This window comes from Thunnus thynnus, chromosome 8 (genome assembly GCF_963924715.1).
Source record: "Thunnus thynnus chromosome 8, fThuThy2.1, whole genome shotgun sequence".
Taxonomy (NCBI): Eukaryota; Metazoa; Chordata; class Actinopteri; order Scombriformes; family Scombridae; genus Thunnus; species Thunnus thynnus.
Window position 1 is genome coordinate 32,316,046 of NC_089524.1, and position 13,384 is coordinate 32,329,429.

General features: G+C 39.1%; 1 protein-coding gene across 5 annotated transcripts in view; it reads right to left on the reverse strand.

Annotated features, from left to right (window-relative positions):
- Positions 1-13,384, reverse strand: part of mcf2l2 (MCF.2 cell line derived transforming sequence-like 2) — a 154,014-nt gene that overhangs the window by 37,160 nt on the left and 103,470 nt on the right. For all 5 annotated transcript variants that reach the window (XM_067597970.1, XM_067597966.1, XM_067597969.1 and 2 more), the window contains exons 21-25: positions 13,240-13,362; positions 9,515-9,595; positions 7,967-8,107; positions 2,078-2,170; positions 1,460-1,538 (exon numbers count right to left, since the gene is read on the reverse strand). In XM_067597970.1, coding sequence (XP_067454071.1) covers positions 1,460-1,538; positions 2,078-2,170; positions 7,967-8,107; positions 9,515-9,595; positions 13,240-13,362 — 517 coding nt within the window. The remainder of the gene's footprint in view (positions 1-1,459; positions 1,539-2,077; positions 2,171-7,966; positions 8,108-9,514; positions 9,596-13,239; positions 13,363-13,384) is intronic.

Here is a 13,384-nt window from a genome sequence, read left to right on the forward strand (position 1 = left end):
GATGGTGGTGGAGAGCGCTGTCTAACACCTCAGTCCAAAATCTCCCATAGGTTTCAATTGGGTTGAGATCTGGTGACTGTGAAGGTCATAGCATATGATTCACATCATTTTCATACTCATCAAACCATTCAGTGACCCCTCGTGTCCTGTGGATTGGGGCATTGTCATCCTGGAAGAGACCACTCCCATCAGGATAGAAATGTTTCATGATAGTTGTTCTGATCACTCAGAACAACTTTGTATTGATGTGCAGTGACTCTTCCCTCTAAAGGGACAAGTGGACCCAAACCATGCCAGCAAAATGCCCCCCAGTGCAGTGTCAAGCATTCAGACCAGCACCAGTTTTTCCTTTAATTTGTCACCTGTCTGTATGTATGTCAGCAGTAATGTTATATAATTGGAAATCCTCCTCCTGTTTATTGTTCTGCAGTGCACTTCCCTGAGGTCACTATTCAAAAGAATTGCAGCCAAAATAGAAATGTAAATATTACTGCCATGTGGTGCACTAGACTGAATGTTTAGAGCTGCAAATGGAAAAACATTCATACTTTTCTTGAACTGGTACATACACTGTAGGTTGAATCATTTTTGTGATCAGTGACTGAATTGGAATCAGTAATAGGAATGAAATCTGAAATTTTATTTCATCAGTACTAGATGGTAATAATATGAAAGTTTTCACGCTAGTTTTCATCTGTTTGACATAAGTGTTTTTAACTGTTAAAATAAAGACACTTAGCATTGCTTTACCAGTCCCAACATTATGATGCATTTCTGTTCTGACAGCTACTAAAATGCTAAATGGACTGTGATTATGTTTGTTACATAAAATGCCCTTTTTCCCATCTGCACAGCACAGAGAGTATTAGAAAGAGGACATTTCCACAATTTGGCAGTCAGTGCAAGAGAATGACTAGCCTATCTCCAGATTGCAGCCAAGGATGACTGAGATGTGTTGATACATGCTGGTACTGACAAGAACATTTTCATGATAACAGAAAGGAATTGAGATGTTGCAGCAGGAAATAATGACAAAAAAATGGGAAAATACAGTGGAATGGAGAAATTCAATTATATAGAAATATGAATTTGAAAATGTAAAGTTTTATAAATATGTGGGACTGATAATTCCAGCACACTTAGTTGAGTGTTTACATGAGCATGGGGAAAAGTCTGGACTACAGCATTGTGAAGATGAAATACATTTGCAGCACAAGCAACTAGTTGCATGTATGATTAGAAAAAAGTATGTTTTGTTGTACCAACCATGTGTGTATGTGAGTATGATGATGCATGTATACCAGGCTAACAGATGCTAACCAATGAATGGATACAGACATGTGCTTCTTCAGCTGCGAGTTGGATTGAAGTAAGTTTTAAAGAAATTGGTAAAAAATACCCAAGGGAGGAGATATTCTCAAGTGTGTGTGTGTGTGTGTGTGTGTGTGTGTGTGTATACCTCTGCATGCCTCTAGTTGGCCCGTAAGAACTTTACGAATCTCTGACACCCACATATTTTTCACATCCATAGAAGGAGCCTGGGGAAGAATACACACACACACATACAGACACACACACACAGACACACACACACACACACATAAATAAGCCAACATATACAACAAAGGCCTTTTAACACAAAGAGCCATTAGGGGAGCTGTGTGGTGCAACACTGCCCCCAAGAGGACGATTGTGGAAAATATCACTGGATGTCTCCCAATAAGTATTTATGACTAAATTAAATATTAATTGTTTCTTTACAATCAAAATATATGATAAATATATGATAAATAATAGATAATAAAAGCTGAAAATATTTGTGTTCATTTACATCACCAGGTGTTCAAATTAATTTTTTATTTCAGTTTTATCGGCATATTCAAACTAAATGCTTTCTCCCTGACATGAACAGAGTATTACATTACACATTTAATTACACTGAAACACTGGATGAGACAGGCAATTTTCCAACTCTACCACAGTGATCAGTGTTAAATGTACTGACAACAGCCTTAAAGTAAAAAAACAAAGGAACCTGACTGGAAGTGAACATATAGCGGTTAGGAGAGGTGTTTACCTGGATGATGTAGACCTCCTCTCTGCCGTTGTACCACACCTCAAACTTCTTGCTGTCGCCTTTGACGTTCTCTGTGATCCCCACAGCGCTCATCTGCACACAGACAGCACAGCAGACACATCTGTGACATGCAGCGGCAACTGCAGCTGCATTCAAGATGAACCTTTACTTTTTAGAGCATGTAAACACTGTCAGCTATGTCACACAATCAGCAATGACCGAATAAAAAAAATCTACACAATCCAAACTGAACCTTAAATGCAACAGGGTCTGATATATCTTATTCCTCTGTGTTGTAGAGCTCCAGTGCTGTACAACAATTAAAAAACACATCAGTGAGCCACACTGTTGCACTGGGTGACATGTTGCTTAATTACCATGAACACACACACTGGTTTATTTTGACTCAATTCCACTCACAACGTCATGCAGCCAGAAATACTAAATAGAGCATCAAACGTGTATTAATCCCCAGTTAAAAATAGCATTTCTTCCTGTTTGAGTAGTGTTTGTTAAAAATGACCTTGACCAGCTGTTTAGGAAAATGACCAAGCCTTTAAAAAAACAGAAACATTACGTAACTTTAACCCATTTCAATATTTACATCCTCAGTGGGAATGAATAAAACAGGGTAGAGAAGTCATGAAGTGTTGAGACAAAGTGTTCTTCTAATGGGATATGTTGACAATAAGACAAATATTAAATATCACTAAAAATTGATTTTGACATCATGCTTCTGTGCAAGACAGGGACACGAGATATAATTATAATAATACAGGATCTGTCTTTCTTGATATTGCCCTTTAGAGCAAATTCCAGAACAAATTTATAATCTATCCCCGGGGGGAAGTTGCTGGCTTTGCCCAGTTGATCCTTTTTGAAGAATAATGGTACATCAGCGAGTCCTTGTTCATGTTTAGAGGCATTTAAACATCTAAAACAAGCATTCACCAAACACTTAAAGCCTCTACAGATTAGCATTCTGACAGTGTGATGAAGTCTTTGTGAAGGACCTATACTCAAGTCCTATCCTCATCCACTCACTCCCATTCAAACACAAGATGCTTCATTTTCCTGAGCTGTTCTTGCTGTTTTCATGGTCAAGAGGGTTGGAGCCTGAATGCATCGTCAATGGCAGCTATGAATGACCAGGGGACTCATTTGTAATCATTGTGCGTGCACAAACGGAGCTTGAAAGATATGTATGTTACTTCCTATGAAAAAGTTGTGATCTATAAAAACAAACCTGATGGGAGAATGTGCGCACCTGTACGTAAACTCTGATCCATGCATACAAACATTTTGGAGACGGGGGGAAATTGGTGATGCAGATGGTGAGGTGGTGAATTGAAGCCAGATTGTATAATGATTCCTCTCACACATTTAATTACACTTCATATCAAACATTAATTATAGATCCACTTTATCATAAACATTCAAGCCAGCAGTGTTACTTGCGCTTATAGTGAGCCATAACTATTCCATAAACACCTTTCAATTTGAAAAGATATAAGCCAACTCAGATCTTAACCAATTACATCTGTGATTTATTATTAAACGATTCATGAAATATTGAGCGCAATGTCTCACCATCACATTCCCAACCCCCAGAGCACAGAGGAGAGGGCTGGGCTGCACAGTGCTCGCACTCATGGTAAAGTTGTGGAGCAGCAGGTAGCAGGATTCTGGAAAGCCTGGCTTGTCTTTCCTCAATATTAAGCATCAATATACTGATTCCTTTTCATCTCAACCACGTTAACTAACTGATGAACTTAACATCATCGGTTGTGGAAATCCAAGATGACATCAAATAACTTTAAAGAATTGCAGAATGGAGCACTAATAGATTTTGAATAACATCTTCTAGGACTGTGCATATATCAACAGGTATGATTTTAGTTTCCATATAGTTCTTGTGTAGAAAATCGCTGCAGTGACGACTGTGCTGTCAGGTGCACAGAGTGCACTGGAGACACTGCGGTGGCTGCCACACACACTCTGCCTTCTCCAGTCACCTCACACTCACATCTTCACCACCTGCACTCATATGTGGAATGCGTAAATTAGAGAAACATCTGCATGCTGGATTTTGGAGTAAATATAACTGAATACAGTGTTTATTGTATTTTAGATATGCAGTGTGAGGTCTCATCAGTCATATGTGTCTATATACAATAGATGCTACCAAGCAGTGAGCTTTGGTGTCCTTGTGCCTACACTAGTTCATACACTGACAATATGCAGCAATGCGCTTCTTGGCATCTACCTCCATGTCTGACCACTTTGTTTAATTTCAGGAATTGTTTCGTTTGTTGCACTGACTGCATAAACAGCTGCTGCAGCCGTCAGCCTCTCGAGCTTTGTGCCGTTCTCCACAGGAACAACATGTACATCAATATTCATGAGGACTTTTGCATTGACCGTTCATGGTTAGTTGTGGGAGTGTAGGACGTGGGAGGTTCATGGTCACATTTTTAAGTTGATTGTGATTTATAAAGGAAAAACATGCTTGCATTCATGCATGCACACAGTTTTATAAATCTGATTATTTTTTGGTGCACACCATTTTCGGCTTCTGTACACTATGGATCCCACTCACTGTTTTATAAATGAGACCCCTGAATGCTGCTTCAGATAGGAACTGGGTCATTTGTTGCAGGAGATACAGAATTGTCCAGTTCTAACGGGAGGTAGAGTACGTGCCAGTCATTCAGCAGCCTTTTTATGTGACTAAAATGCAAAATGCATCGTTTCATTACCGTTCATGCTCTATTTGAGGTCACAGGATGCAAATTTTAGCACATATGATGCATGAATGCCACACTGCTACTGTTCATGACAACACAGACAGAAATACAAGCATGATATACTGAGCTGTTCTGCTAAACAAAGAGTGGAATGATTGAATTCCTTTCATACTTGACTTCCCTCGCGACTTGCTTTCAGTAGACTTGTTTAGTTGAGAACCTGAGGAGCTGTACAGAATATTTATCAATGACAGCTCCAGTTCCCCAGGGGTTTATATGGAGGAATGTCAGCAATCCACTGCTGGTAAAGAGCATTTGTTTATGTGCCATGAGAAACTGCTTGCACTGTATGAGAGTGAAAATGCTTTTAGTTCAACTTAAAAAGCAGTGTTGTTGTGAACTGCTCTGGGGGATCCAAATGTAGACAAATTCCTGTTGTTGTTTTTAATGTTGATGCAAACATGGGAGTAAAGCAAATGAGAACCATCCTTTACCGTCTTAATCATTTTTGGATGGGTTTTTTGTTTTTTTTTTGGTTTTTCAAATGTGTCTTAAGACAACAGTCAGTCCCTCCAGGACTGATATGGGCAGTTATTTTGTTTGTTTGTTTGTTTGTTTTTTGTGATAATTGCAGCCAAAAAAGCCATACAATTTGTGATGTTTTATATGCTCTTCCATAAAAAGCATACTGCATATCACAGAAACAACTATATTTCAGTGCTATTTTTTAAATTTATTTTCTGTACATGCCATTAAAATAAATCCATTAACATAAAAATATAGTTTCATTACCTGCGATGATGTAAATTATATTGACATGTTATGCGGCAATTGCACCAAATCACAAGCGGTCTGTTGATTTTGCCATTCCATGTGGAAAAGTTGTGGTAATTTAGAAAAATTGCTTATTGCGATTGCAAAATTGCAATTTCCTGGAGGTAGTGACATATGAATACTGGCTGTTAAAAGATCCCCTTCAAATGTGCTTTCAATGTGAGTGATGAACAAAATCTACAGTGTGCCCACACAGTCATTTTGTGCACAAATACACAAACTGTAGAAAATGTAATTTCCCTGTTGAGTTGCGGCGGAAGTACAGTAACGAGGAACTTTGACACGTTGAAAGATATCTACTTGATTTGACTCATTTGGATGTTGAAGCTTCATATTAAGTTCAGATAAACTTTTAAATACATTTTCTGAAGGAGGACTGTGGATTTTGTCCTCCATCACTTACATTATAAGTGCATTATGGAGGGATGTTCTAATGGTCAGTATGAACAGGAGGAATGATTATGGTAAAAAAAAAAACTATTTTAATGTTCATTTGGGTACCTGACTATTGTTTTAAAACAGACCTGAAAAATTGTGAACCTGTCCTTTAAAGCTGCAGTTGCATCAATTGATGTGTGATTTTCTGGGTTTGGGTTTGGATACTTTGGACCAGTGGAACAAGCTGAAACATAACCAGATCACCTATTAAAGTTGTTACGGCTAATGTGTTAGCAAACAGTTGCTTGTTTACACATCCACTATACACAGAGGAACACTAGCATTCATTTGGAGTCGTGTTTCTGTCCACCCTCCTTTAGCTGTTAAATGCTCCGCTGTGTTCACCAGCTTGTCACCATCTTTGTCACTCTGCTGTTTGGTGCTGGGCAGGTAGTGTACAATGAGTTTATCAGGTTTTCACTGAAAACAGTTGCTGCTGCTGATGGAAACTAGGTTAATAGAACAAAATGTGTGGGCTGAAAAACCAAAAGTAAAAATATTCAGTAGAACTGAACAGAACCGCAGAGTTGGGTGATTCATTTTCACTATAAGTGACACACACAGACAGACATTTCAGGAAACAGGAAGCTGGGGGCTGCAGATTGTGGGGAAATGTGTGTCAGCACGGACAACTGTGAGAGAATACATAGTCTTGTGATTTGAAAACTGTTGAGTTTGAAATCTGTTTCTGTGTGTAACAGGATGAGTGACCCTTCTAGTTGGTGGTCAAGGAGTAAAGCAGGTCACAGAAAGATTATTACGCCTTGAGACAACTTCTTGATCAACGCCACGTTCATGGAAACGGGTTGTCTGTTTGTAGGATTGTGTATGCGTATCCATCTATATTATAACCTGTTATTATCTTCCGATTTTGAAGTCTAGAAAACATTAAAGCTGCATGAATTCATTTTGGCCTCTCGGGGGCAGAATAACTGCACAACAGTCCTGACATATTTTTAACATAATGGCTATATTGGCAAACAATTTACATTCCTGCAAACACTGAGCAACATGATCAACCTGTTAGTCATGTCTCTGTCTACCTGATGAAGTTTTCTTTTAGCTCTTAGCTCACCAACTCCTGTGAAAAACATGGTTGGGCAGGTTGCGTACAACAGGTTTTTCAGAGCTTCTCTGCAGGAAACGGCTGCCTGCTGAAGGTTGAAGCAGGGGTTGATTGAACTGAATTATGCAGTAAATAGATAAAATGTGCTAAAAAGCTCCACAGAGCTGGAGAAATGGGTGATAATTCTCTGTGGGTTTGTCTTAGTGAGTGACCCCTCTCATATTACACATAATCAGTTGAATGGTAATATAAAAACTACTGATCAATTCAGCTTTAAGATAAAGACAAAAAAAAAACAGAAAGTCAAATTAACAGAGAAAGAAAGAAAAGAGGCTCCCTCTGAGTACTCACAAAAACAAAAGTACTGTTGGAGAAAAACATCACATGCATATTCAAGAGTAATGCAACCCTCATTTACAATTAATTATTAAAAAGCCAACATTCACTAGCTTCATCCACAGCTTTTATTCACATTCATCACTCATGTTGACTGGTTATCTGTAACTAGGTACTTAAAAAAATGCGTATGTTGTGGCTCATATGGTTTCATATCAAGCTGATGTAATATTTATGTTCATGGTGTATGCTGAAGTTGAATAACTGCTTATCTTGCTGCCCCCTAGTGGCCAAAATTAATACAACTTTAACAACCAAATCTTTTTTTTTTTTTTTAAATAATTCTCTTGAAAGTCTTTCTCATGAACAATTACTGTATGTGTCTCTGTGCAACCAGAAAAGACACCACTAGAAAAACATTTTGCTCACACACACACACACACACACACAACACCATATGTGTCTGACCTTGAGGGAGTGTTTGAAGCTGTAGGACGGGGTCTTCTCGTGTCCGTCTGTGGTCTCATCTCGTTTCTTACAGAACAGCAGCATCTTGTCGTACAGGAACAGATGCCTCTGCATGGGCTTAAACCTGGCCAGGTCCTTCACCTGAAACCAGTTCAAACAGTCAGGTCACTTACTCATGATATATGTCTGTCCATTATTACTCCACAGTTCAACTATCATATTCATGTTGATGAGTATTAGTATGTTGTAGTCAAATGAAGTGTCATAACATGGAGTTCAGTAATAACCCTCTGACATTGGTCGAATTTCAAATGATGTCACTTGAATCTTTGCAGGCCAGTTCATGCAGCAGGTCAGCTAATTGTCACATCCTTGTACATGTGTTGGAAGATTTAAATAATTAATAAACGACACTCTGAGCCACACGCATAAAATTCTGTGCATCAAAAACTGGAAAATGTAGATGCAACAATCTTATCCCTGCTGCTGCTGGTTACCAGTATTTAGCTGAAAAGAACTGCATACAATAAACATGAGTGACATTATTAGTAAGAATCAATCATAGGACCATCAAAACTGTGCAAACACTGCGGTGTTTGTTTTTAATCTCTGATGATTGATGCTTGGTGGTCTGAGCAGAACTGCAAGTAAACATAATCTACTGACAACACAGTGAAGAGCATGACAGCACTTTGCATGTATCATTATGTTTTTCTTTCTTTCTCTCTCTCTCTCTCTCTCTCCATCTCAACATGACCTCTCCTGTTCTCTGGCACCTCAGTATTTGCCTAAAATGCCTGTGCCAGCATCTGGCCCCGTTTTGCATGTTTTAGCGCATCTACTACAAGTCACATAGTGTACCTTACAACTAAACAAATGCAAACCATGTTGATATGTTTAAGAATAAACTTTTCCTGTCTTCTAGCCATCCTTTGGTTTCCAGCTCATTTTCATATGATATGAAAATCTATAGACTATCTATTAGCATCATCATGAAAGTCTATCACAGTTTACCATGGCTGCTGTAAAGCGGTACTGATGATGAAAGGACTGAAATGTCACTGTGATGCCAAAGATGCCAACAGATTTTCATATCAAACAGAAATGAATGTAAACCAACAGAGTTATCCTTTACATCCCTTACTATAAAGTTAAAATGTGACCAATTTTCAAAGTTATGTTCTATTTATTTGTGTGTGCACTGTCTGAAAGCATTAAATAGTAACTCAAGTTCAAAACAAATTAGTTTCTATCTCCTCATTTTTTTCATGACATCTGGTGGGGTCTGTAGAAATCAGTGGATGCCTGGAATAGCGGAAACACACATCCGAAAATCTAAAAATGTGCAGCGTGCAACTGAGAATGGTCAGCAAAAATATACATGATTTGTAGTTAAGCAGCTAAAACTTGCAAACACACTGGGGTGTTTCTTTGAAGCAGTTCTGTTTACTGATGTCAAAATGACATGGCATGGCGTCCTAAAGTTTCTATTCAAGCCTCTAATGATGTTGGGAGAGTGAGACTTGCTGCTGGAGTGTGGAGTTGTACCTTGCTGTGGCCTTTCTTGTGGTCAGTCCACACGTTGAAGGATCCCTGCATCAGCAGCTTCCCCAGCTCACTCAGGTTTCCCTGTGAACATCAAAACACAAGACAGTCAGACTTGTAGAGCACCATACATCCATAGCAGTTTGCAGTGGCAGACATGTCACATGCACAATCCTGCTTCAGTTGTGTTTCTATAGCAGATGAGATAACAAAGTAGAGTTAAGGGGGAAGGGGAATTTGCAGGTATTTTTGCAAAAATCCTGCAGGACAAGACGTGTGTGTAAGTTAGATAAGAAGGAGACTTTAGCAGGAAAGCTAATGTGGGTTGTTGATCAGAGTCTGTGGCTCTTCTGTTGTGTAGCAGGATGCAATCAGGCTCAGTGTGACTGTCTGCTCTGCCTATGATAGAACGCTGAGGTTACAGCTGTATACAAAGATTTGATTGGCTGTGTGGAATTAAGGTTTCCACTGTTAACTTGCGAGGCAGCTGGATTCAAGAATCCATCTTGTCAGGTTTCAAGTTATGCGCTTATGTCTGAACCACCTGCGGTTCTGACCAATCAGCGTCCTATGAGGATTCTTGTGTGATCTTGCGAATCCAGCTGCCTCGCAAGGTAAGACAGTGATAGACGGATGGTTCATCCAATCACCTGAGAAAGTATTTTTTGAAAGTGCCTGCCCTTTTCCAAACAGTGTCCAAGGACGACTTCTCAGATGGTTCCGTGAAACAAACCATCTGGTGCATCAGGTTATTGTACAGAGAGAGCTAATGTATAAAATATACATTTCCCCCTTTTTGGTGTCTCCTGGTGATTTACACAGCAGATATGTTGCTGAAGCAGGCAACAAAAATGCTATTTAATTTCACTTGGACTTTAAGTAAGTTACCAAAATCAACTAAGATAAAAGTTAAACACTAAAATAAAACTTAATATAAACATAATATTCTGTTGCATCATGGCTGCCAATTTACTAAGAGGTTTGACAACTTTTTTTTTGTTTAATTGGCATGAAACTCCTCACACTCCAACAGCTGATCAGGGGACTTTATTTCTCTCTCTAGGAGCCTTCTTCTGGAATATAACCTGTCATCCATCTCTGTGACTGTAACATCCCTTTAACTACCTCATTTACAGCTTTACTTTAGCAAAATGCTTTTTGGCATCTAACTTAATGTAAAACCACTTCTTCATATCTGTCACAGACCTGCTCTGTGATGACACAACTTTGACAGCTGAGGTAACATTTCCTCCCTTTTTGGGTTCCCATATAGCAGAAATGACAAAGCTAAATTTGTGATATCTTTTTTAATCTGCTGATTTCTGAGAAAGGAACTTGAAGTTCCGCGATTTGAAGTTCTATTTATTGTTCGTTGGAAGGAAATCTCACCGGAAATGTTGTGGGGGGCATCCATTTTGGTGACATTAATGTGGTTGAAATGAGCAATGTTTGTGCAGTTAAGAGAGTTTGCTGATTCTGATGTGGAGCACTCGTACGAGGAAGCCTCACATGAAAAACTAACATACAGTACCGTAAATGTCCAGCCCTCATCACCCCTATGTTTCTCAAATATAATTTCCAGAAAAAACATATGTCTTATATTCAAAGCAACCATTCTCAACCACTGAAAATAAATGAAACAATTAAATTCCATCGTATCTCAATAAGAGACGACTGAACGTGTTCAAATGAACATTTCTGCAGTGGGAAGTAGTTGCACGAATGAGGGAATTTTTGTTCATCTGCTTTCAGAGAGGAAGTTTGACATCCATGAGGATGCAGTGCAACAGCTGCACAGCATGGACCTGGATCCAGCCTGTGATGTCAAAAAGAATTCCCCTCAGCGACACTAAACCCAAAGCTTCACGGCTTTGAGATGCCGAAACTTAAATCAGCTTCAATCAAAGTCTAACCGGCTTCCTCCATCAGTGGCACATCCTGTATGGCCTCTCTGTGTGATCTGACTGTGTGATACTATCATTTCTCTTCTTTCATCACACTTTGTCTGACTCATTTTCAAACTTTGACTGAAATATTTCAACATACTTTGAATTAATACAATTGATCCTAATAAAGATAATACCAGCAAGTATTTAACTGAAAATCAGCCTCTATTTTGTTTCATGATTATTTCTGTTATGACATTTTCATATTTTTCCCTTTCAGTATGTTGCCATGAATGCAGTGAGGTTTACCCAGCAGATCATCTTTATAATAAACACACCCAAACCGTATTCTAACAGACTAAGCTGAGGATAATCATACAGCCCAAAGCTCTAATTTGACTGGTCAGCCAGACTGAACATGTGATACAAAGTCTTTGATCTCATGATTGCAAACTGTGTGTCCCTGTGTGGCCAAGCAGATCCATACCATGATATAAATCACTATTTCCGCTATACAGAGTCTTGCTGGAGAAGAAAAGTTGTTATGAGATCAAACACACAGGCTGGGATCACCAGGGGAATCACATGGAGATGCTTGAATGTGATGAAATCACAGAAACGTTCTTTAAGTTCTCTGAGTGTTTTTGTCGACTTCTAAGAACTTTGTCAGGGCTACATTAAAGAAACAGACCTTACCTTTAGAGAATTATTACCATGTAGTCACAGGTGTGTGTACGAGGACAGACAAAAAAAAAAAGAGAATCCAAATGCAGACTCAGGGAAGCAGTTTGAACGAGCAAACAAGTCAAGGACGAGGATTGCCTCTGCCAGATCATCAATGTTGCTTTGTGCCTTTATGCTTTCCAGCAACCTGAGCCTGATCTTGTAACTGTTTCCTGCTTCCCTGTTGCTGGTGTTGTGCCTGTTTGCCGCCACTGTTTGACGTGCTGCCTGACTTGCCCCTCTGGATTTGTTTGCTTGTTTGGACTCCCTTCTGTTTGGCTGATTCTAAGCATGTTTTTGGAACATTGATTTATGAAAGATCTTTTTCTTCAACCTGTTCTGCCTATAGTGTCAGCATTTGGGTCCTTTCAGAACGATGAAATTAGGTCAACAAGAAATATTCTTTCAATACGGCTCCATGGACTAAGGCTTATTAAATGGGGTTGATATCACATATCATATAATAAACCCAGAACAAGACGTTAATATATAATGTTATTATATTTTCATGATTTTATCTTTCATGTGCATGTGTATGTCTAACATCCAGCGATGGATTTCTTTAAATCACACCACAAATATTCAAGATTAAAGAAAAGACCCTTTATCACCAGCCTTTTACACACTTTGATTACATGTATGTGGAGTCAAGGTTGACAACACAGCACTTCAAAGCTTGTGTGTGTGTGTGTGTGTGTGGCACATGGACACCTATGCTACTTAGTATACACAGGTGTGTGATTTTATGTTGTGTTGCAAGTAATGGCTTTAGTGCAACTGAAAGCATCTGTATCTATGGAGGAAAGATAAAGATGGTGTAAATTCCCACCTGTGGCCTCTGACTAATGACCGCTCCTCAACACAACCCAGCTGTCTGGTTGGGAGAGTAACATGTTGCAGAAGTCATTTTTTATGACCTGATGGAGCAAAAACTGACCATATGTAGTTCAAATTTCTTCAGAAATAATAAATGCTTGTACTGTATTCGTTTTGGACGATGGTTAAAAATATGATCTATAATCACAAGGGCTCTCAGATGATCCAAAGTGTCTCTAGATAGATGGTTCATGTGTAACAAGTGTAAATACAAAAGCAGGAAACATCAAATTACACACTGACCTCAAAGCCAGTGATAGCTATCTGGTGCATGGAGTCGTTGACGGACTTGATGATGTCCAGCATGGTGGCTAAAGCCTCCTCCAGCTCTGCCGTCCCCTCACCCTTATTGCACTTCAACATCTCCTGCAAGACAGGAGGGAGGTAG